The following is a 24,571-nucleotide window of genomic DNA, read 5'->3' on the forward strand; positions in this document are numbered from 1 at the left end:
ATGTCCACACATGTTAATGGAGAGCCTACTGCATGCCCGGCACCCTAGTCTAGGCAGGGAGCAGTAAATGAGAGACACAAATTCCAACCCACATGGAGACAGTGACCAGCCAATGACTGCCATGTTTTTAGTGAGGCCCTTCTGGTTGTGGAAGTGTAAGCAGATTGGGTAGCAGGTGGGAGAAAGAGAACCAGGCATGGCTTTCTTGACATGAGAGAAGCCCTTTCAGGCCTAAGTCATTTTGTAATCTAAGCCTGGCCACAATGCTTGCCCTTGAACAGGTCTCAGTAACAACGATCTTAAGGGAACGAAAGAACAAACTGTTACTGGGCTAGAGAAGTAACAATACCAAAGATAATAAATCAGTTGTAAAGACTCCTAGTTCTGTTTCAGTGGTAAAGATTAGCCGGAAGCACTTTCTTGAGCTGTTTTGCAGAATTTAAACTTTCTTCACCAGATCCACTGGAACCTAAAGATTCATGATGTTGACCTTTTCTGACCCTCGTGATTTCAATCAACAACTCTGCCCCAATTCTAGGCTGAATTCTCCTCTGCTCAAGCCCCTTCATGAATATGCATATACCACCCAAGACCCTTCATGAATATACATATACCACCCAAGCCCCTTCCGCAATTTTGCTGTTTGGATTGACACCGCTTTGGGAGAGCTCCCTGGTGTTCTCCTTACTCTCTGCAAGTAATACATCCTTCCTTCTCTCAATTTTTGGCTTGGTTGTCTTTTGGCTCCACACCCACCAAGAGGCGAACCCAGTTTTTGGGTAACAGAAGCATCTGGAAACCTCTTGCTGCTTTTTTGTTTTTCAGAGAGCTCTTAGACTTCACGTTTCTTCCTCCTGGTTCTGCAGTATGTAGCCAGAGGGTCAGCTGGATGAATTTCTCACTCATAGTCCAAGTCAGGCATTTTTAGTTTAACAAAGTCTAGCTTTTTAGGGTGAATGCCATATTATATCAGGGTCCAACTGTAACCGAAAGTGGGGTCTGGCTGCTCGCTGCTCAAAAGCCAATAAAGAGGCAAGGTCGGTGGAAAGGAAAGTTTGCTTTATTTCAGTTGCCGACAGTGAGGGGAGGCGGGTGGCGGGGAGTGAGGCCGGACTCCTGTCCAAAGGCCAACTCCCCACCGCTGACAGCCAGTGGGCAAGAGCTTCTATAGACAGAGGGAGGGGGCTACATGCAGAAACAGCACAGTCAGCTCTGACAGTCATCTTGAAATCTGTTGTGCGGTGCTCTGATCAGCATCATCTTGATTGTTTTCAGTACAGTTCATCTTCAGTTCCAGGGTCGGTTTGTTCCCATTTCTTTGAGGCCAATTCTCGGAGTTGTGGCAGCTTATGTCATGGCTACGGTCTGGTCATCGTGGAGTTACTTTCTTCCACCTGGTGGGGATTTCAGTACCTACAAGACAGCTCCCAGGATACGGCTCAGAATACTATGTATAGCCCTTGAGGAGGAACTAAAGCTCCTTGACTTTGCTTTCTGACTAAACTATTATTGTTTTGTCCTGTTTGACTGTTTTCCTTTCTTCTGTATTTTCTCACTTCTCTGGTTACGCTTATTCTTTGGCTAAAGTTTTTCTACAGACAAAAGGCAGGCGGAGGACATGGCGGGGAAAGACCATACAGTCCTGCTCCATTTCACAACCATGCTTGAAAAATCTCCAGTGAGAACATCTACTAGATCATTCATTCTTTTTCTTTTTCCCAAGCCCTGCAGCTTGCTCGATCTTAGTTCTCAGACCCGCCCGGCAGCGAGAGCACCGAGTCCTAACCACTGGACCCTGAGGGCGCTGTTCTCAGCTTGTCACGGGGCCATGGGGGCGATCATTCATTCTTTTCTCAACTAGGTCTTAAGCTCTGACTTAAATCTGTAACGGCTCAAGGCTTAAAGCCACAGACCACAGGCTTAAAGCCGTTGGCGAGTGCTCAGTGTGTACTAAAAGTGCCCATTAAATGCCAGCTATGGGACCGTTGTTATTATGAACAGTTAGAAGGAGAACCTAGGGCTGCTGACCTCTAGAATAGACACCCGTACACTGGTTGCATTTCACACCTTGGATGTGTGTTACAGGCACCCTGTTAGATGCGGGGACCTTGCAGAGCAGGAGCCAGCCGAGGTTGCTGCCCTCAGAGCCCGTACTTTCCTAAACAAGGGCTTGAAGGGGTTCGGAATACACCTCTGTGGCATAAAAATTATTTTGAGCAGAAGCCATTTGAGTTCCTGAGAAGCCTCATCTTCCTAAAGTAGAGCCTTCCAAAAGAACTCAGAGCAATTCAGTTGCCATAAATCCCCAGGAAACAATCAGGCAAGACTGACTTTTATCACTGGAGAGGAGAAGCTGGCATCACCTAAACAGGCATTGTCTTAAAACTATCTTTTCTCCCATCTACTCTAGGTAAGAGCCTATTTATCTTTCCTAAGTTGTTTGTTGTCGGGTAAGTGCCCTCTCCACCCATCCCCTCCCCTGTTAAGATAATACTATATAAGCCCCACATTCTAACTGCCTCTTGGAGTCACATTTTTCTGTGAATTCCTGTAGGTACATGAATAAAAATACATTATTAAAAATGGTCTTTTTTCTTGTTAATCTGTCTTTTGTCAGTTTAATTCACACTCCCCCAGAGACTGAACCTGAGAGGACAGAGGAAAAGTTTTTCCTCCCTTCCAGGCTCAAAAAGATAAATGGGATACTGTGTTCTAGATGAGGGGCAGCTCTTGGCTTAGGGATCAGAGACGATCTTTCTGACATCTGAGGATGGAAGGATGAAAAGATCTTTCTTTCAAAAGTTTAAAAAAAAAAAGAAGAAAGAAAGGAAGGAAGAAAAGAAAAGAGAAAGACAGAAAGAAAGAAAACAAAAGGATTAAGAAATTGAAACAGGGACTTCCCTGGTGGTCCAGGGGCTAAGACTCTGCGCTCCAAATGCAGGGGGCCCCCGGTTCGATCCCTGGTAGGGGAAATAGATCCCACTTGCTGCAACTTAAAGATCCCGCATGCCTCAAGGAAGATCCTGCACGCTGCAACAAAGATCCTAGATCCTGAGTGCCGCAACTAAGACCCGGCGCAGCCAAATACATAAATATTGAGGGGAAAAAAAAAAAAGAAAGAAAGAAATTGAAACAAATTCCACAAATCTAATCTCCCCTTTGGCCAATCCTTAGTGAGGCTACTAATGATAGACACTGCAGGGAGCATAGCGAACGCAAGAGTATTGACTACGATGACGATGCGATGGTGGTCCTGTGGAGAGAAAAATGATCAGCAAGTTCACTGGAAACTTCTCAGACACCAGCCTGGCCCCCAGCTGCCCCCACCATGAGCATCATGGCATTCATCATATCTTACAGCAAATGCTGGTTTTGTCTTCCTTCTTCCAGCCTAGACTGTATACAGAGGGCAGCGATGATGACTCACCCAACAAGCGCTTAGTGTTTGTTGACCAATGGCTCTACTGCCCCCTTGAGACAGGTGCACGTACTAGCGGCTACAAGACACGCGGAATCAGGAGAGTAAAAGGAGGGGAGATTGGGAAAGGATGGGCCGAAGAAGTGGGGGCGGTAGAGCTGCGGACTGAGATGTGAAGAGGGGTGGGGCTGTTCATTCGCTCGTTTGTTCATTCATTCATATTCGTCCATCATTTATTGGCTGAGCGTGCACCGCTGGACACTGAATGAGTAAAACTACACCCTCGAGCTGCGCCCCGCCTGGGTGAGTGGGTAGGGAGGAGGGGGCCGGCATGGAAACAATTTCGGGGTTGGGGAGCACACTTGTTAAAAATGCACACTTTGAGGGACTTCCCTGGTGGCGCAGTGGTTAAGAATCCTCCTGCCAAGGCAGGGGACACGGGCTCCAGCTCTGGTCCGGGAAGATCCCACATGCCGCGGAGCAACTAAGCCCGTGCGCCACAACTACTGAGGCCGCGAGCCACAACCACTGAAGTCCGTGCGCCTAGAGCTCGTGCTCTGAAGAGAAGCCACCGCAATGAGAAGCCCGCGCACGGCAACGAAGAATAGCCCCCACACACACCACAACTAGAGAAAGCCTGCGTGCAGCAAAGAAGACCCAACGCAGTCAAAACTAAATAAATAAAATAAAATAAATTTATAAAAAAAAATTCACACTTTGACCACCTCTCGGGTATATTAAATCGGAAGGTCTGGAGGTGGGGCCTAGGAGTCTACGTCCAGGCAGGGTCTTCACGTGACGTTGAGAACATTTGGCCAGGGTGATGTTAGGGCCGGGGCTCTGGAACCTCGAGGACCTTTGCCTGAGAGTTCCCGGACAGCTCCTGGAGGAGGTGATATGTGAACGATAAATACGTCTACGACAAGCCATAAGAAAATTCGGCCGGGTCCTGTTGTTGATGAAGCGGTGGCAGAGCCGGGCCGGCTCAGGCCCCGCCTACCGATCTGCTCGGTCAGGTGCATTCGCCTTCCGAGGTGTCTTGGCCTGCGGGGCACTCGTAGCTGCCCCCCTTTCCCAGGTGACGCACATTTGAGCGGTCGGAGCTCAGTGACTGGGGTTCGAGTCCCCGCGTCGGCCGTTATGGCGGACGCGGAGCCTGAGGCTGAGGACGGCAGTGAGGATGGCGGCAGCGGCGGCGGCGGCGGCGGCGGCGGCCGGGCTCCCTCAGGCCAGAGAGGCAGCGCCGCGCGCGTGGCCCCGCTGGGCCCCGAGCAGCTGCGGCGGGTCCTGGAGCAGGTGACGAAGGCGCAGCCACCCGCAAAGCCGCCGCCGCCGCCCTTCGTGCTGCAGGACGCGGCGCGGCGGCTGCGGGACGCGGCCCAGCAGGCCGCCCTGCAGCGGGGCCCCGGGGCCGAGCCCCCGCGCCCGCGGCGCCTGCTACCGCCGCAGGTGAGGCGCCGGGAGGGACCTCCGGGGAAACTGAGGCCCGGAGTAGGACGAGGTCTCGCGGCGGGCAGGCCGGAGCCCGCGCCCGCGCTTCCCCTCTTAGGCCTTAGAGGTGCTCAGCCCGAGAGACCGGTGTCCGCCCGCGTTACAATTCAGGGCGTCCCCACACTCAGCTCCATGGGGACCGCAGGCCACCCGCACCTGTCACCGCCCCAGCGTTTTCAACTCCTCCCCCGCTCCGGGCTCTCGGAGCCTGTGCCCATGGCGGCCCCTGCCTGGGACCCAGCCCTGCTCAGGGCTCCTCCGTGCCGCCTGGCTCCTCTCGCAGGCCTTCGTCCGTTCATTCGCCTTGATCACTCACGGTGTTCCGGGCCCTGCCCGAGGCGCAGCGTCAACCACAGCCCTGAAGGATGTGAGGCGTGTTGTGGGCCTGACACGGGGGCTGCTGGAGAGTGAGCAGTCCTTAGGCCTGACACCGGAGTGGAGACCAGAATGGGTTAGAAGGACATTAAGAGGAGAATTTTCCATGTGGAAGGTGCTGCAAGTGGCACGGACGAGACTCGGGACAGAATTAAGTACATTACAGTAACTTGGTGCAGGGCTTGTGGCAGTGCCTGTGTTTGTAACCCCAGTTACAAATGGCCCAGCACGTGCCCGACATTCGCTTAATGAATGAGACACGTGAAAGCACTCTGTATACTAGCCAACATCCCTTCTCAGCGGCGCTATTTTCCCGTCACACAGCTCTTGGCTGCTAGGGAAGCTGGATCTAGAACATGGTCTTCCGAGCCCAGAGGGTCCGGTGTAGCACCTGAAGCCTGAGGTCCTTCCCATTACGTATAAAAGCATCCCCTTTCAGCACTGGGCTTGTAAAGGACAATGCTTCTCACTTCAAAATTGCCATAGATTTTTCTTCCACTAGAATAAATAGGTAGAGAACAGAATCAGCGATCTTCACGGGGTTTCCCTTACGGTTTTTTTTTTTTTTTTTTTTTGCGGTACGCGGGCCTCTCATTGTTGTGGCCTCTACAGTTAGGAACACAGGCTCCGGACGCGCAGGCCTAGCGGCCATGGCTCACGGGCCCAGCCGCTCCGCGGCATGTGGGATCTTCCCGGACCGGGGCACGAGCCCGCGTCCCCTGCATCGGCAGGCGGACTCTCAACCACTGCGCCACCAGGGAAGCCCCGGTTTTGTTTTTGACTGAGTGATTTTGACAGTTTAGGGTCATACCCAGTTGGTCATCAAGACTGGAAAGGTTGTCTCACTAAAGTTTGGGAAGACAAGTATGATTCTGCTCAAATGCCATACTTCTTAGAGGTGTGACCTTGGGTAACGCGACCTCTTTGGGCTTTAGTTTCCTTATTTGTAGGAGGTTTGGCTCCTTGGGTGAGCTTTCCAGCTCGTACTCTGCTGTTGAAACAGATGCCTCTCACATAAGCCCTGCACAGCAGGTCTGTGGAGTCAGAAGGGTGCCAGTGGCTCATTTGCTGGCCTCTGCTCCGTGCCTGGCACTGTGCTGAGCCGCTTGGTTCTCAGCAGCCACACAGAAGTGCTTTTATCAGTGTTTTACAGATGAAGAACTAGCTCAGAGGGGTTGAGTGATTTTTGCCCAGGGTCCCCTAGGTGTGGCTACTCTCCAGGGCCTGTTGAATGTGGCTACAGCTTTTTGGGTTTGGTAGCTTAGGAAAGAGTCCAAAAATGACGTATTCCAGAAAATGAAAGCAAACTTAGGTAGCATGGTCATGTTCGGTAGCTAATCTAGTTGGAATGCTATAAATTCTACTTGCATTCACGACGATGTAATTTTGCAGTCTGTTCAGCTAATATTCTTTCCCCCCCCCCCCCCCCCCTCCCACAAGCTGTGCCATGGAGGCCACAAAGACAAATCAGATGTGTACCTTGCCCCTAGGGAGGTTATGATGTTACCAGGCAGGTAAAACATGACTCAGGATAACTTCTGATCAAGGCCAGAAAGCTAGAGGTACGATAAAGAACTAAATGCATTGAGAGAAAGGGAGAGGTTATTTCTGGCTGAGGGGATCAGAAGAGGTGGCATCTGAACTAGATCTGCAGGGTGGGTCCAAGTTGAAAATACAGGAGAGGAGAGGCAGTGCTGGAGGTGGGGCAGGGTGTGCCTTTGGAGATCCCAGGCCTTGTGGTTCTCTGTCGGGGGTGGTGTGGATTAGAAGGCACAGACCAAGTGGACACACTCCCACAGGTCAGCCCCTATCCCTCCCATCCTTCCCATTCCTGCCCCACAGAAACATTTCCAGTTTCCTACCACACAACGTGCCCTTTTTCATGCATCCCTGCATTCACACGTTTTTCCTTACACCTAGAATAGGTGTTCCATCTGGGAAAAATTCTACTCAGCTTTCAAGGCCCCCCGCGGAGGTCACCGCTTCTGGGAAGCCTACCAGGCCTGAACTGTTCTGCCCCTCTTACTGCACCTGTTGCACCTTGGTGTTGCTTTCCTATCGGTGTTCCTTAGGAAACCTAGTCTGCCTTCAGAATCATCAGTGGAGCTTTGAAAGTACAGATTTTGAGGCAGGGTATCCTGAGTCAGCAAGTTTGTAGGTGACTGAGGTGGGGCAGGGGAAACACCCCCTCCCCAAGGGTGAGGCTGGGACTTAACTTTTGTTTGTGTATTGACACCCAGAGATACTTAGTAAAACTTTGTTGAATGAAATAGACATATAACAAAGTATCAAGTATAGTACCCACTTGGTAAACTGGTCTGGAAAGCAGATGAAAGAATTAGACCAGCTTGGCCACTTGTGGTAATTCTAAAACAATAGGATTTGGCCTGGGGGGGTGGGGGCGTTCTATCTGTCTGTCTTTAATGGCATTATCTGGTAATACCCCAAGAGCTTAGAGACACATTCGAAGTGATTGGTAGTAAAGTGAAACAAATGTGATTCTTAAAAGATGTGCAAGTAAATCTAGCTGTCATTGGATTCACAGTAGCCCAGGACCAGCTCTGTACCCTTCCTCAAAAACCAATATGTTGACTTGTCTCTGCTGTTTGTAGTAAGTGTATAACATGCACTCAGACAGATACACTCCAGCTTGATTTCAGTGAGGGTTTCCATTCTGTCCTGTGTGATATTTTTATTGACCCTCTACTTGGTAGAGGGTTGAGTCCAAAGAGGGCCTGTTGGTGACCCCAAATTGGTGGTTCTCAACTGGGGGCAGTTTTGCCCCACGGGGGGCGTTTGGCGCTGTCTGGAGCCATTTTTGATTGTCACAGCTTGGGGAGTGCTACTGGCATCTGGTGGGTAGAGGCTGGGATGGTGCTCAACAGTGCACAGCACACCTGCCACGACACACTTACTGGTACGAAATGTCAGTTGTGCTGCAGTTGAGAAAGCCGCTCTGGGTGATGAGGTTTGTCTGTCTTTTCTCCCTGGAGAAAGATGCTCATTGTTTCTGCTTGGTGAGGGCAGGAGCCTTGTTTTGCTGCCCTCGTCCGAGCCCATGACAGCATTTAGTCTCCGTAAAGCGCTGTGTCGGGCACCTGGTCACTGCTCAGTATTTGTGGAACCTTGTTGGCAGCAGCCCTCCCCTTTGGTGGGTGTTTTGCTGTTACAGACAGTGCTGCCTTGAACCTCCCAGACATACATCTTTGTGCCTGTGCCGGTGTTTCTTCTGGGATCCAAGAAGCAGGATTGCTGGGGATCAAAAAGCACATGCGGGGCTTCCCTGATGGCGCAGTGGTTGAGAGTCCGCTTGCTGATGCACGGGACGCGGGTTCGTGCCCCGGTCCTGGAGGATCCCACATGCCGTGGAGCGGCTGGGCCCGTGAGCCGTGGCCGCTGAGCCTGTGCGGCCGGAGCCTGTGCTCTGCAACGGGAGAGGCCGCAGCAGTGAGAGGCCTGCGTATCGCAAAAAAAAAAAAAAAAAAAAGCATATGCATTTAAAACTTCATTAGATGTCAAAAAAAAAAGTTGGTGAAGAAATGCAGCCCCGCTCCTAGGTGTGTGCCCTGGAGGAACTCACACGTGTATACACACACATACGTCACAGCACAGAGCAGACCAGAGAGCGCAGGGTTGGTGACCACCTGTCCTCTGACAGGAGAACATTGTTCTCATGCTGCAGAGCAAATGAACGCCTGAGAGCTGCACACCTCAATATGGATGAATTTCACAAACAAGATAGGGAGGAAAAAGCCCCAACAAGATACCGGAGATGATATTCACTTACCTAAGCTTAAAAACACATCAAAACGGAACTGCATATCTTTAGGGATATCTACAAGTGTAATATAAAGAATGCATGAGAATGGTAAAGAGCAGATTCAGGACAGGGTGAAGAAAAAGGCATGCGGGTTGGGGGCATAGCAGAGGGCTTTCCCCGGGTAGTAATGTTGCATGTTGTAAGGTAGGTGGTAGCAACCTGAATTACATAGTTCTTTATGGCTTTTTTGGTTTCCAGAATTTCACTGAAAACTTTTAAAAAAGAGGCCACATATTGAAGAGTCCAATTTAGAGTAGTAAGAACTCCAAGTTAATACACATATGGTAAAACTATAAAGAAGGATATTCATGAGCTTATTAGTGGATCTTGACTGGTATTATTTTTTTTTAAAGTGATGTAGAGTAGATGCTATCAGAAGGCCTTTATGTAGGAATGGTAAGTGCATGAACGTTCTATTTTGTTTATATATGCAAATGTTTCTGTAAGCACGAGGGGTGTGACGTAAAATAGATTACTGTGGACTGGGCAGAAGGGTTGAGAAACACCACTGTAAACACTACAGATACATTATATAGACTCTTTTCTACGTAAGATGTATAAGTTAGAAAAAAATCTCAACAGTGGATTTAAGATGAGAGTAAAATTGTAGAAATGTTGATAAGCATAGTCCTTTTCTCTTTCTGTGTTTAAGCAATTGGAAGCCATCTGTGTCAAGGTTACATCTGGAGAGACGAAAGGTCAGGAAAAGCCGATGCCTGCACTGGCCACCATCCAGCCCAAGACAGCCAGGCCGAGCCAGCCGCTAGGGAGACACTGCAGCGTGCTGGGGCTCAGCGTCGCCAGCTCTCAGCCACTCAGGGCGCAGCCCCTCCTGAGCACCGGGCCACAGCCGCGTTTCCTGAGTCACTCACCTCAACCTCCTGTTCAGGTGTTCGTCCAGAGGCCACTGCTCGCCCTCCGACCAGACCCTGCGAAGAAAGTCTTGGCCTCTGAGGCCCTGAGTGGACAAGGCACCACGTTGTCCCCTCTGTCAGCCTCTGACCCGCCAGCAGGAACATCTGTTTCATCCAGTCCAGCAAATTTATTTATTTCCAACTCGCAAACAAAATGCACCAAGAAACTAAAAAAATCTTTAAAAGTGAAAACACGTTCTGGACGGATATCTCGACCTCCCAAGTATAAAGCTAAAGATTATAAATTCATAAAAACAGAGGATTTGGCCGGTGGTCACCCCTCAGACTCTGACGACTATTCAGAACTGAGCGTGGAGGAAGATGAAGACCACAGCGGAAGGCAGGTGCTCTTTGATTTATCGAGCTGCTCTCTGAGGCCCAAAACTTTTAAGTGTCAGACCTGTGAAAAGTCATATATAGGAAGGGGGGGGCTTGCCCGGCACTTTAAACTGAATCCAGGCCATGGCCACCTGGAGCCTGAGACGTTGCTGTCTGAGAAAGCCAATGGGAGCATGATCCTGGGCCCCACGGAGGGCAGGACCACCAGCCTGGCATCTCGGGAGCTGTCCACGCCAGCTCTTCTAAGTGAGGAAGGGGCCCGCTCAGCATGGGGTGGCCTGCAGGTAACGTTTCTGTCTGGTGATAGCGTCCTGATTCCTGCCCATCCTTTTTTTTTTAATCTTTTTTTGGCCACGCCACACGGCATGTGGGATCTTAGTTCCCCGACCAGGGATCGAACCCACGCCCTCTGTATTGGCAGCATGGAGCCTTAACCACTGGACCGCCAGGGAAGTCCCCTGCCCATCATCCTTAAATTAACTTTACATTGTCTGCACTGCTGCCAGATAATCGAGGAGAAGTGTGTCTTCCGTCCAGTGCCGACGGTTTACTGATGGGAACGCAGGCATCGGTCCTGTAGATCCGGTCAGTAAAACTAATCGCAAGCACTCTCGGCTCACGCTGACATGACTGTGGGCCTGGGAAAGGTCCAAGTGGGGGGCGCCAGTCCACAGGGCTGCTGCCTGGGGCGTCCGCAGTAAGACGTCTGCTTGCCGTGTTCTCTCCTTGCTTTGCCCCTTCCGAAACTCAATCAGACAAAGCAGATATGAGTCACCATGAGTTTGCATCACCACGTCAACGTTTATTTACTGAAATTTTAACTTACCCAACATGTGTGGTGAGCATTTGTGTGCCATGTACAGTAGGTCAGTTATTTAAAAAACAGCAGGTGGATCACTTTAACAAGTGGCTGGCCTCTGTGGTCGCCCTCATCCCACTTTGTCTTAAGCTTCCTTCCTTTTCCTTTGACTTGTGTTAGCTGTTGTTCGTTATTTGTAGTTTTCAGACGTTAAATAGAGAAACCGGTGTTGGAATTGATGTCACTACTTGATGGGAGTTTGTGACTTTAGGGACCTGGGAGCTGTTGAAAATGCATGTTTGCCTGCTCGTGGCGACCTCATTCCCAGCAGCGGACGGGGTTCCTGCGGGAGGGCTGAGGCCGGCGGCTGCTTCCGCTTTCACATCCGCTCCTTGGGGCCTGAACAGACACCTCCTGGGCCCAGGAGATCTGTACTGAGTGAGGCCTAGTGGTAGAACCATGGGACAGCCCTGTGTTAGGATTCAAAAATATTGTCTCACCTTGCAGCCTCAGTAATAATAGTAATAACAGTAATACCGTTTATTGCACGCCTGCTTTGGGCAGGAACATCTCATACGTTTTCTCATCCTGTGAGAGCCCTAAAGGCAGGTGCAGGAGTCTCTACTGGAGACGAGGCGCATGGGGCTCAGAGGGGATGACGGGCTCCCCGTCGAGGCACGCCTAGGACTCTGTCCAGGCTGGGGTTACACCCAGGTCTTTTGACCTCAAAGCCTGCACTCTAGGCCCGGCTGCCTCTGTTAGGAGGTTCTACGCCTCTCACAGCTGGCAAGAGCCCGACTTTCGAGAGACCTCTAACTTTTCTTAAGTTGTAGTAGGACCAGCATGACCATGTAGTTTGTCACCCAAACCCGGACATTCTGAGAATGAAAGGGGCACTATTAATCATTCCAAGGGACAGCAGGCACAGCCAGGACTGCCTCCGACAAACTGGACGACCAGGCCGGCTGGCACCTTCCATTTCCTTCAATAATGAAATCTTACACCACAGCAAAAGCAGCTTCTGGATATCTGACTTCTGGAATTGAGGCACCTAGCCTTGCTCCAGATGGCTTTGAGGCCGTGGGGTCCCAGAGCGGCTCCCTCCAACCAGAACTATGTCTCGTCTCCTCTCCTGAGTCGGCCGTGGATGGCCACGTGGTGCTTAAAGCCACAGGCAGACCTGGCGTTCCTCCTGAGGCTCCATTTTAATGAAGATTTGGAGGGAAAATTCTTTAAGAGGACACACTTTGTGCTACCTTTCCTTGTATTTAACCTTCCACCAGTCCTGGGAGATGTAGGTGTATTATTCCTATTTTCAGAGGAGGAGGGAATTGGCACAGAATGAGGAAATAGCTAGATAGTGTTAGATCCCGATTCTTTTCACAAAGCTGTGCAAATCCATGGAGACAGAAAGTAGATTAGTGGCTGCTGGGTCTGGGGGGAGGGACGAATGTGTGATAATGTGTAGGGTTTCTTTGGGGGATGATGAAACTGCTCTGGGATTAGATAGTGGTGATGGTTACACAACCTTGTGAATATCCTAAAATCCACCTAATTGTATATTTCCAAAGGATGAACTTGATGGTATTTGAAATATATCCAATAAAAAATAATTTAAAAAATTTAAAAGTCATGGGTAAATTATGAATTAACAAAATTCAGGTCAATTTTTAAGATGGTAGTGACATCAGAAAAGTCTTTTGTTTCATTTTGGGCAACACCCCAGGGTTAGGGTTTGTCAGCCCTGACCTGCAGGGTAGTATTCGTCTGGTGTCTTAAAGGGATACTTGGTTTACCTGTAAGATGCATTGATTATAGTTAATGTGTTTTAATTATGCAAAGAAGAAGAATTTAGCAAGTTCCTTGCTTTTGACTTGACATTTTTCTGCTTTAAGGTTTTCATCATGGTGTATAAAGCATGATTATTTTATTTTTGTTTGGGTGTGCAACCCTATCTAGAATGGTCAGTCCGTAGACGTTGAAGAGGCGCTGGTGTCTGAACCAAAAAATGGAAGTTTTTCAGCCCTTTTGGGATCAGAGAGACACCCCGGACGTAGAAGAAGCGGCTACTCCGTGGCCCTCCCAGAGCCCAGCGCAGCCGTCCTGGAGCAGAGTGGAGCAGTTGGCCCGCAGGTGGGCGTTGGGGCAGCGTGTGTACAGGGCCCGGCAAGGAGCAGAGCCAGGCTCCTGGAGGTGCGTCGCTCTTAGAACCCTGTTCTCGAAACCTGTGTCTCTGGCATGGTACGTGGCAGTTCACTATTAGGTTTCTGGATTTAGAAGTAAAATACCCAGTTTAGGTCACCTGATGTGTAATTAGATGAAGTGTGTAATAAATTCAAAGACAGCATTATCTGAAATGACTCCTAGGTGTACCTGTTTGAAATGACCAGAGGGCCTTAAACATAGAGCTGCTTGCCTTTTTCAGTTTTAGAATTATTATAAGCCGTGTTTTCATGGAAGCAGTTTAGAAAACAACGGAAATGGTTTTCTATTTTTTTGTAAAAAGTTTCAAGGTATAAAAGCATGTTTCAGGTTTTGAACTCTAGAATCTCCATTCCACCCCCTTGAAAGTAAGTTTATCGAATTTAGTTGGATTGGCTTAGAAAAGCGGAAACCCAAACTTACCCGAATTGTCTTTGACTAGGATGTATTTATTTGCCTGCTAATGGCTGGATGAGTATCTTAAAGAAAAGAAGTGAAAAACAGCAAGAGAGAGCACGAGATAAGTTAGTGAGACAACTGGCCCCAGAAAGAGTGGTTTGCTGTCAGCAGCCCCGCCTCCCAGCCCCGACCACGGGCTTCCCGCAGGCACCGCAGCGGCACAGCTGCTGTGCCTCGTTTCACTGAGTCCCTGACCATAGTAGCTCCACTTAGGTGAGAAACCTGAACCTCACAGGGGCTGTTAACTTGTACCCGGTCACCCCGCAGGTCGGTGGCGGATCCAGAATTTGGATCTGAGACCAGTGAGGTGACCCTAACACGTCACCTTGACTCGCAGTGCCACACCTTTCATACTGAGAGTCAAGGACTGCTCCGAACAGCACCGCTCTTGATCTTACAGATGGGAGTCTCCCCAGAAACGGGCATTCATTTATACAGGAACTGGGTGTCCGTCCAGTAACGGGCCCTGTCCTGGCTGGGCGGGGACGCTGTGCAAGGGGAGAGGTGGCGGCCAGAGCAGTCAGTGGCAGCACGGCCAGGTGCGCGTGGCTGGGAAGCGGGGAACTGAGGAGGTGCCCTCTCTGCTGCTGTGATGCGCGTCCTGGACGTCCGGACGTGGGCCAGGCCGCAGAGGGGCCATGCCCCACACGCCCACCTTCTCACGCCTCCTGAGTGCTGGAAACCAGCTGGTCGTTTTGCTCTAAGGGCTCTTGAAAGTCACGATTAGACATTTTTATCTTGCAAATGAAAAGGTTTTCCTTTTGCTTTTTGACTGTTTTATGACCATCTGTGGCTTCCTCGGAACCCCTGCCAGTTTGCAGCTCCCAACTGATGGCCCTTCCTAAGCCCTGAGCCCGTGACCTCCCTGAGCCTTGTATGACTGTTTCTAGGACTTGTCGGTTTCGCCCTGACATTCTTGCCTCCCTGGGTGATCTCACTCATCCTCCTGCTTTCTCAAACTACCTTCCGTCTGCTGACTCTCACGCCTGTACTTCTGTCCAGACCGCTCCGGAGCTTCAGAGCTGATTTCAGGCATCCCCACCTGCTGTCCTGTAGAGCCCTCCACATCCTGCCGGAGCCCACAGTCTGGCTTCCTGCCCCACCCCCTATTATCAGGGGTCTGCCTGGGTGCTCAGCTGGGTGCCCAGAGGCACCCATGACTCCTCTTTTCCCCCTTCACTCACCCCTCCCCCATCCTGAGGACTGAGGATGGTGCCCTCCCTGCATCCTCTCCCCCCCTCCCCCCCTCCTCGTCTGTCCTGCCTGTACGTGTGCTTTAGTGGTGGTCTCCTGGCGGCGGGCTGCCCCGGGATTTGCTTGCATTTTCGTCTCGGGCACTAGTTGGTGAGCCCTGGAGAGCAGGAAGCACATTTCCCCACCGCTGTGTCCTTCTCCAGGGCCTGGCGCCCACCGCTCGTTCAGTGCTGTCGCACGGGAGCCAGACTCTGAACCCACCGTTGACCACGGGGCTTTGTCAGCGGGTGAGCAAGTGCGATACTTAACAAGGCAGAACGTTTACAGTTGAGAGGCGCGTAATCACTGAGAATTTAGGGAACTTTCTGCCTTCTGTGTTCTTTGCTACAACAACTCGTTGGCTGCTGGGAAATTCTTTCCATACTGTCAAAGATGTCAAACGCTTTCTTCTGGTAGTTTCTCCACCAGTGTGACCGGGAGGATCTAGTGGAGTTGGCTCTGCCTCTGCTGGCTCAGGTCGTGACCGTGTCTGAATTTCTTCTGATGAAGGTGAGTCTCCTTAGTGTTTCTAAGTGATTGAGGGGATGATTTGAAGTTATTTAGAAAGGCGTCCTTCATATTTACTTAGAAGGAGCCAGGCCTGTGGAAATCCTCTCCCTCCCCCAGGACAGAGCTAAAGTGAGCCTGCCGGTCCTGCCCGGATGCCCAGCACACGGCTCTCAGGCAGGCCGCTCGTGGACCCGTGACTGTTTTCACTTTGTGGGGAGGAGCGACAGTCACCTTTCTCCTGGCTCCCACCCACCTGCCAGCCTCCTCCACTGCAGCTCTGTCCCCGATGAGCCCGCTCTGAGATGCGGCCTCACCGCCGGCACCCACGCTCCCTGGAGGCGCCCCAAGGAGCAGAGGCCTGGCCCTCCCTGGCCTGCAGGCCCTGGAATGTGCCCGTTTTCGTCCTCAGGGCCTTTCTGCCTTCCCATACCGCTCCCCTGGCCACCATCCTCTTGTGGCCCTCATCTGGGGTGGTTTGTTTCCTGGGCTGCTTCTCCCAGGCCCATTCTGGTGCCCTGCCGAGCACAATGCTGGGCACACATAGGCTCTCGCTGGGGAGCGAAGGCAGTGCCTGTGTTCATGGCTGCTGAGGGCTGAGGAACTTGAGTCCTTCCCTCTTTCAGATTTCTCTCTGTATTTTCCATTTCATTGCCTTGGGTTTAAACATTTTTTTTGTCATCTTTATCTTCACTAAGGTTGAAAAAGGTCATCTAGCAAAACCTTTCTTCCCAGCTGTGTACAAGGAATTTGAAGAGTTGCATAAAATGGTTAAGAAAATGTGTCAAGATTACCTCCATAGCTCTGGTCCCTGTTCTCTGGAAATAAACAACAGTAAGGTAACAAGCTCACAAGAGAGACTCGCTCTTATAGCCAAAAGAAGGCTGTCCATTAAAAAGGAGGATATTTATTTTTGTAGTGACATCTTCCCAGTCAGCTTCTTCTAGCTTTTTCTACTGTCAAGTGCAGGGTTTTTTTCTTAATATAAAAGCGATACATGCTTTTATCAGAAAATTCGGAAATGCAGATAAATGCAAACACCCATAATCCTCCCACTCACCAATGATCACAGTGAATAGACTGTGTCTTTCTTCAGTGTGTAGGTGTTTGCAAAGGGCTGAGTTACACAGGGACCAGTAGTTATTTTTTGCGGTTGTGTCGACAGAATTCTCATTTCAGTGTCATTGCCTTTAGCTATATTGGGTCCTTGACAAAATATGTCATGAACTGATGAGGATTTACTTGTCTCGGATCAAACCCTTTTCTGGGCAGAGTGTGGCCCGTGGTCAGGTCACCCAGGGGCCTCTCACTGTGTCCAGCACGGAGACTCAGGTCTGCGCCTCCACCGAGCAGCTCACTGACTCCCGGCAAGTCCCTGCACCCTCCACCCCTCTGCCAAAGGGCAGCACTGAGCTCACGGGCTTTTCCGGCTCTCACGTGCCGGGGCTGTAATAGTCTGGTTTCGCCAGACTGTTGAACAACACGGATGGGCTTGGAGGGCATTATGCTGAGGGAGGTAAGTCAGAGGAAGACAAATGCGGTATAGCATCAATTATATGCGGGATCTAAGAAATACAACCAGCTAGTGAATACAGGTACGTAAGTAAGTAGGTCAGAAGGTGAATAAGTGGTGTCAGGTTTACTAAAAGGTCACTCACACAACGATGAAGACTGCTTAGGCCATGGTGACTTTGACTGCTCCTAACGTGATCACACTGACGATGGAGCTGCCTGTCTGTGATTGGAAAGGTGAGTGTTTTCTCAGTACAGAGCAGTTAGTTGCTTCTGTAGCAAGAAGTCTTAATCTACAGTGTAATATAATACATGGGTTTTTTGGGTTTTGTTTTTTGGGGTTTTTTTGACCATGATCATTAGTTTTATACAAATTCAATATTTAATATAACCTAATAAACTCTTGTGTTTTATTTTCTTAAATCATATATTTTTAAAATGCAATGGATTCTTTGCTAGGCCTCCCATAGATGCCCCAGTTGGCAGTGGTCACCTACCTGTTTATAAACTGTGGGTTAAGCCGGTGTGGGTACCATCCTGTTACGGAGCAGACAGGACGTGCACGAACGCTGTGCATGCTCACTGGGACCCTTTGTGGGCAGTTCGGGATGTGACGCAGCCTCTTTGGAGCGAACACAGTGGCTCTGTTGGTAGGGGACACTGTCAGGTTGTTGGGCACTAAGCTTGCCGACCCCCGTTCTCTAGCTTAACCTTGACCTGCTACCCTTCCTTCCTTCCCCACCCCTTGCCTGCTCTGTGGTGTTCTCTTTATGCTGTCCAGGTATCAGTGATGATGGCTGTTGGTTATTACCTTAACATCCAGTGCTTTACGTAGGTTTTGCATAGGGAGTCTAACCTAATCTTTACAAAGTCCCTTCAGGGCAACTGTGGTCTCCCTCATAAGATAAGGAGACTTAGCAGGTAGGTGGCTGCCAAGGTCACCCAGGTTCTGAGCAGAGGTGCTGGGGTCCAGCTCTGGCTCTCAAACCCACATCTTTTCCATCAACTGGGAAAGGAGATCTGGTCCCAGAATAGGCAGGATTATCTTTCTGAAGATACCAGTGAGAATTCAGAAAAGGAGGAATAATGGGCAAGAAAGTTACCATGGTGTCAGACTAACATGATGAAGCTTGTGACGACAATTTATCTTCATTTTCCCCACTGTTTAGGTGGCACCTTGCTGTACAAAGGGACTTCATAGATTTAAACTCAGCCCTTTGTTCTTAAGTGTTGACATGATTCCGAATCTTGTGTTTTGAGTGGAGCGTCTCTGTGGGCCCCTTTCTGCTCAGGTTGCCGAGTCCTTAGGAATCACAGAAGAATTCCTGAGGAAAAAAGAAATACACACGGACTGCACTCCTCCCAAGTGCAACAGCCGAGAGGACGACCCGGAGGACCTGGAGGGTGCTGGCCCGCAGAAGAGGGAGAATGAGGTGGGCGTGGCCGTGAGGGGCGCCCGGCTACTGTCTGCTCCACATTGCACTATTGGGGTTGGATCTCTTCAACTCACAACACTGTTTTCCAGGAAGAAAAGGTGCAAGGTGGCCTGTTTCTCCCTAGTCTTAGCTGGTTGCATCTTCTCTTCCTAGACCGCAGAGGACAGGCTGGCTTCGGTGAAAAGGACCAGAAGAGAAACTGTGCCCCAGGACACCACAGAGTATTCTGCCGACAGTGGAGGCCTGCAGAGGCTGGCCTCTTGTGCCCCAGCTGCCAGTGCGGGTAAAAGACTCTTTGCGGGGTGCACCCTGGGGCTCAGAGGCCTGCTGCTCGGGTGGGTGCCCCTATGGCCACATCTCAGAGAACCCTCTGGTTTCTCAAGAGTTTTACCCCAACCTCCCAGTGTTCTGTGGTTCCATGTTTATTCCCCATGAGTCTTGGGGTCTTTGGGGTTTTCTTGGGTCCTTTCTTGAAACGAAGACCTGCCTCGTGGTACTGAGTCGGTTGTACCTGGCGGGGGTCCCAAGAAGTTAGGCAGACCTGAGACCAGGGACAGGTCCCAAGGACACACCAAGTCCACGGCTTGGCTTTCGTGAGACTTGGCTCTAAGTGCCAGCTGAGGGTTAACGTTCGAAAATGGGACGTGTTCCGGCTTTATTTCACCAGAACTGATCAATGAGACAGCTCTAACGTACGGCAGGCATGCTGAGAATGGTTATATAACTTTCTAAAATCTTATCAGGGCCGCCTGATACCTCGCCTGATCCTAAAGTCTCTAATTTAAAGAGGCATTCTCCCTTCTAGAACTTATTACTTAATTCTTCCGGAGGGGAGGGCAGATTTATTCATTGAGAACCATGAAAACCCTCTGGCACCTGCTTGGAACACAGCTCCTCTCCCCTAACTAGTCTGCGTTTCCTCTTTTAATTTCATCCATTCTTGGAAGCTACCAAGTAACAAGGAGGGTTTATGTTTTCATCTTTGGGCAGGAAAATGACTTTGGACTAGCTGGTTTTGCGTAGTGAGTACAGTGACCGGCCATAGCAGTACACACAGGATTGTCTGTTTCTCCCAACTGTTTAGGTTTTGCCCCTGGAGTAAATGGGGGCGCGTCTCACCTACCTGAAGAAAGTCCCACGATGCCCGTTTCTGAGCTCGACGGCAGCACAGCACAGGCGGGCCAGCAGCTGAAAGCATTTGCTGGCTCAGCCACCGGGAGTGGGTCTGCAGACCCTGCTCTCTTGTTTCGAGAAGCCCGTGGGCTGGGGGTTTATACTCAGTTAGGAGAACCAGGGTCTCTGGCCCAGGAACACTCGCCAGAACAGGATGCTGGGGACGGCCAGGGAAGCCGGGCTCTCTGCGGCACCTCGATGGCCCTGCTGCCTGGCCGGCCTGGAAATGCAGAGGCGGGAAGCCTTCGCGAGGTGCGCGGCTCCCACCTGAGCAGCCTGCGGTCCGGCCCCGGCGAGGTCCTGCTTCTGGAGGCCGCGGCCCCGCCGCAGGAGAAGGCATGGTCCGTGGACGTCATGCCAGCCGGCTATGCCTACGGCACCACGTCCGAGCCGGGGCCTCAACCCAGCCGGGGTGGATTTCTGGGTCCTGAAGGGGGCCTCACAGGCCACGCGGGGGACTTGGACCAGTCGCCCTGTGGGACCGAGACACACGCTGACCGGAGGGAGCTGGAGGGCATCACTGCTGTCAGGGAAGCCCTGGCTTTCGAAACTGCCAGTGGGGGCCCCACGTTGCCGCCCCAGCGACAGGAGCAGGTATTTATCCCGACTCCTGATGGCGCGTCTCGTCCCACCCAGGCTCCGTAGTGTCTGGGGAGGGGGACGTTGTCATAGTGACCGACACAGAGGGGCCTGCCCTGCAGCCGGGCCCCTCGGAAGGGGGTCCTCTGGAAACCATGGAGACGGAGCCCTCTCAGTGAAATGGAGCCAGAACCGCAGTCCTAGATTTGTATGTATTTTACCTGGACGTCTACTTCAAGGAATGTTTATTTTTCTAATGTGAATACTGATACAAGTGAACATTTTATTTATAAAGAATAATGTCTTTCTACCCAACTGTCTCCCTTTTCCTACACCTTTCTCATTGTAATAATGGCAGATACGTTACCTGATAACAAATTCCCGATACATCTAACTCCTAGGAGCTTTTGATCACTATTGCAGTTAATACCACTACACTGTTTCTTGAATCTCCCCTGCTCCCCAGTTCCAAAAAACTACGCCCCCTTTCTCTTCGGTGATATGCTGCTCTTTCACCAGACTTGGTCCATACTAGAAGCTTCTTTTGGGCTCAATAAAAAAATAAATACGTAAGCTTGCCATCTGGGCAGCATTTTATTGGGAAGTAGGAAAGAAAGTTGTTTCTACTGACACTTTATGGATGAGGAAAGTGAGGCATAGGGATGGGACCCCCAGTCCTTTGATGTCCCACGTGTAAAGTCACTTATCAAGATCTCTCTTTTTTTGGAATGTTTTCCTTGGCTCTATTACAGGGAGAGAAAGGGAGGGCCATTTGCCCACACGCAGACGACAGCATCAAGAGGGCACAGCTGTCCTCTGCCCCCACTGGCAGAGACTGTCAGCAGAGGCCCTGGGCAGGCGGAGCTGTGGGTTGTGGGCTGCACCCCCTGGTGCTGTGCTCCCGTCAGGCCCGCTGTGGAGGGGCGGGCTTTATTCTTCGGGGGCCACATTGCCTACAGCCCTCTCAAGTGACTGGGGGCGTCTTCCTGTCCTCTAACTTGATATCAAAGCGGGTCAAACAGGAACGGAAGGGTGGGCATCCCTGCAGGATGGAATGAGTAAACCACAGCTGCTCAGGAGAGTCGGGCTCGAGGGTCAGGCCGCGGCACTGATGCCGAGAGCTCAGCTTCTCTGCACACTGGTGCCCAATCGAATCTCAGAGACAGAGTTTTGGGTGAAGTAGAAAAGGACAGCTTTATTACTCTGCCAGACAGAGGGGGACACAGTGGGCTCCTGCCTTGGAAAAACTATGTGTCCCAGCCCGGGAGGATCTGATAAGGAGCTTTATAACAATACCTCCCAAGGGCGGGGTTGCTGACAAGATGAGTGGCCGCGGTCTCAGGCGCGGGCCTCCTAGCCTTGATGAGCTTCTCGAGGCCTTGCTGAGCTTCTCGGGTCCCTGTGATCTCGCCTCCTAGCCTTGGCCGCTCCTCCCTTGATTAGCAGCTGTTCGAACCTGCCCTTTGGCACTCAGGGGAGGTCTTGGAGGCTGGAGTCTTGCCTACAAGAAACGGGGGACAAGAAGGCCTCCATGCCCGGAAGCCCCACAGGGCCCCGCTTGGTTTCAGCACATCCTGTGGACTCGGGCACTTCTCGGGAACCCAGAGCCGCGCGAAACCACTGGGGGTCCAGTCCTGGGGGGCTGGGGCGTGGGGGTTAGGACTTCAACACACGAACCTGGGGGGACATATCCAGAGCATGGCACCTCTCAAGTAAAAATGTGAGCCGGTGGGCATTCAGGGAGTTGAGTGGCTCTGCTCCAGAGGTGGTCCAGACCGAGGTCGCTTCCGCACCTAGGGTGGCCCTCTTCCCAGAGGTCTCAGAAGGCTCGCTGCCCCGTGTGTCTGCTCCATCCCTCGGAGAGAGGAGCCTGTGAGGGTCACGATCTGGGAGATGCACACAAGGCCTCTGCTCACATCTCATTGGTCCTTGGCCACACCTTGCTGCAAAAAAGGCTCTGAAACCTCCTCCTAAACTGGTAGCCATAGCCAGGTAACACTTAAATGAAGCAGAGAATCAACACCAAAGGAGGACCAGCCAAACGCCTCCCCCTAGAGTGGTTAAAATTGCCTCAGGTCAGTCTGGAGAGGTGGTAGTAGCAGCTCTGATAAACCTCAGCAGCTCGAAACAACAAAGGGGTGTGTGTCTCCTGCTCACAAGTCATGTCACTCAGAGGTCGGTGGGGGACCCAGCAGGGGCAGCCACATCTCAAGCACTGCTGGTGGCGCCACCAGAGGGAGAGAGCTTCGGGAGAGGTTAGACCCACCACGAGAGGCACTTCAGTGGCCACATGGTCCCACCCAAGCCCAAGGGCACTGAAGTGCAGGCTTTCCATGGGCCGGGAAGGCAGGAGTCTGGGAATATTTGGTGAATAGCGTGAGTGGTTGATCAACAGAAGTCACATTATCACTGTTCACAGCTGTGCTGTGTTCGGTACCTTGTGATTACTTTCATGGTTTGTCTAAGCTTTTGTGTTTCCTGGAAAGAGAGAGAGAGGGAATTTGTTTTTTAGTTTTCATTAAATGTACTTATCGTGAATTCATCTTGAACTGCTTCCCCAACCCAGTTCTGTTTTTGTGGATTCTACCTGTTAATATTTCTTTACTGTCTATTTCGCAAGATTCCCAGAGGCAGAGGAGATATCTGGTGATCAATCCACTATGCTTAGAAGTCCAATATGGGTTCTCCAATGGCTTCATTGTTCCTTTCAGATAGAAATTTTCCTATAGTTGTGTAATGACTCTGGAACTCAGCAAACTCAACAGCCGAGAGCTCTTCCATCAATCTGATGCCTCTTCCGCTGTGTGAGGGACCCCTGGGCTAATGCCACTGGACACCTGGCTCATTCACTTGTTTGTCCTTTGCAGTGAAACGGAGCAGGACCCTGTGGGACTCCTGGGCACAAGTCCTTCCATGTCACCCATTTCTTGTTTGTAGGAGATTGGTTTCACTCAGCTTCCATGGCCTTCCCTGAGTTCCAAAGGGCAGGTTCAAACAGCCGCTAATCAGGGAACGGAGGGGATGCAGAGACAAGAGGAGTAGTCAAGAAACAATAGTGCAGCCTTAGGGCAGGGTCCTGGTTCCTCCTCAAGGGATACACAGAACAATACCTTTGAGCTCTTCTGCAGAACTAAAACCCCCAACAAATAGAAGACGCTGACTACCTGATGAAGCACTCTTTACTCCAGAGAGGCCACAGTTCGATGATGCCAGATATTTGGACTGAAGGAACGAGGGCCCTGCACACACTCTATCCTTATCAGCAACCCCACCCCAGGTTGGGACACACAGTTTTGAGGGCATTCGCCCGCTGTGGCCCCCTTTGCCTGGCAAAGCAATAAAGCTATTCTTTTCTTCTTCACCCCAAACTCTGTCTCCGAGATTCAATTCAGTGCTACTGCACAGAGGTGGGGTTTTGGCACCAGCAGCATTGATCGTTTCCATTAGTTCTTCTGGGCAACCTGGGTGTCCGAGGACGAGGCATCACGAACACAGGAAATGTCCTAGAAAGGGCTAGAAATTCTTCAGGGTCTCCTCTGAAGAGCATTTGTTCTTTAAGTAACCACACCCCACCCCAAACACAAAACTGACCTCGTGCCTCGGAGGGCCCCGTCCTGCCTGTCTGGCTCAGGACTGCAGCCTGCTGTCTAAGCCGCAGGAAGCAGGAGGCAGGGTGCCACTTTTGCCGAATGCTGACCAGGCGGTTTCCAGACTGCAGGACATCTGACAGGATGCTTTTCTGATGGTTAGATTTTAATAAATACTGCAAAGGAAAGAGAAATTCTAAGACATGTTGCCTTTAAATGCTTTGGCTATGCCAACTTACGCAGTGAGATATCCTTTCGCTCAAAATACATTCCCATGATATATAAAGTCTTTTATTTTGGGAATATTTTCTTTCTTTGCCTGGGATGCTAGAAGTTCAGTTTCATGAGGCTACATCCTGTATCACACAGCACGAAGTTTCTTAGATTTCTGTTTCTGGGGAGCAATGGCAGGACTGACCCCGGATATCTGGTTGTAAATATTGCCAAACTATAGGATTTATGCCCGGAGAATGACATGGAAGACACTTCACTTGGCCTGTCACAGCCTCAGTACAAAAATAGGGGTAATTTTTTGGTAGCCAGTTTTCATTTCCATGATGCTGGTCTTTGCTCAGTGACTCTATGGTACTTTAAAGATTAGTTGTGATTACAAAACTAATACGGTCCCACAGTTTAAACAATACGCAAAAATATTAAACCAGGGATTTTCTAAATAAATGTAATCTATGTAAAATACACCTAATTTACAAAAACAAGATCACTTAGT

General features: G+C 50.7%; 1 protein-coding gene across 1 annotated transcript; it reads left to right on the plus strand.

The window, feature by feature from the left end:
- The first annotated feature begins 4,540 nt into the window (after positions 1 to 4,540).
- On the plus strand, positions 4,541 to 21,298 carry ZNF839 (zinc finger protein 839). The gene is given in 9 exon segments (XM_029237945.1): positions 4,541 to 4,867; positions 9,757 to 10,641; positions 13,116 to 13,349; positions 15,468 to 15,560; positions 16,256 to 16,396; positions 18,362 to 18,502; positions 18,659 to 18,788; positions 19,590 to 20,294; positions 20,297 to 21,298. Coding segments are annotated over 9 exon segments (2,778 nt in total). The 5' UTR covers positions 4,541 to 4,558; the 3' UTR covers positions 20,437 to 21,298.
- The last annotated feature ends 3,273 nt before the right edge of the window (positions 21,299 to 24,571 follow it).

The sequence above is a fragment of the Monodon monoceros genome, unplaced genomic scaffold (assembly GCF_005190385.1).
Source record: "Monodon monoceros isolate NGI ecotype Baffin Bay Population unplaced genomic scaffold, NGI_Narwhal_1 Super_Scaffold_21, whole genome shotgun sequence".
Lineage (NCBI taxonomy): Eukaryota > Metazoa > Chordata > Mammalia > Artiodactyla > Monodontidae > Monodon > Monodon monoceros.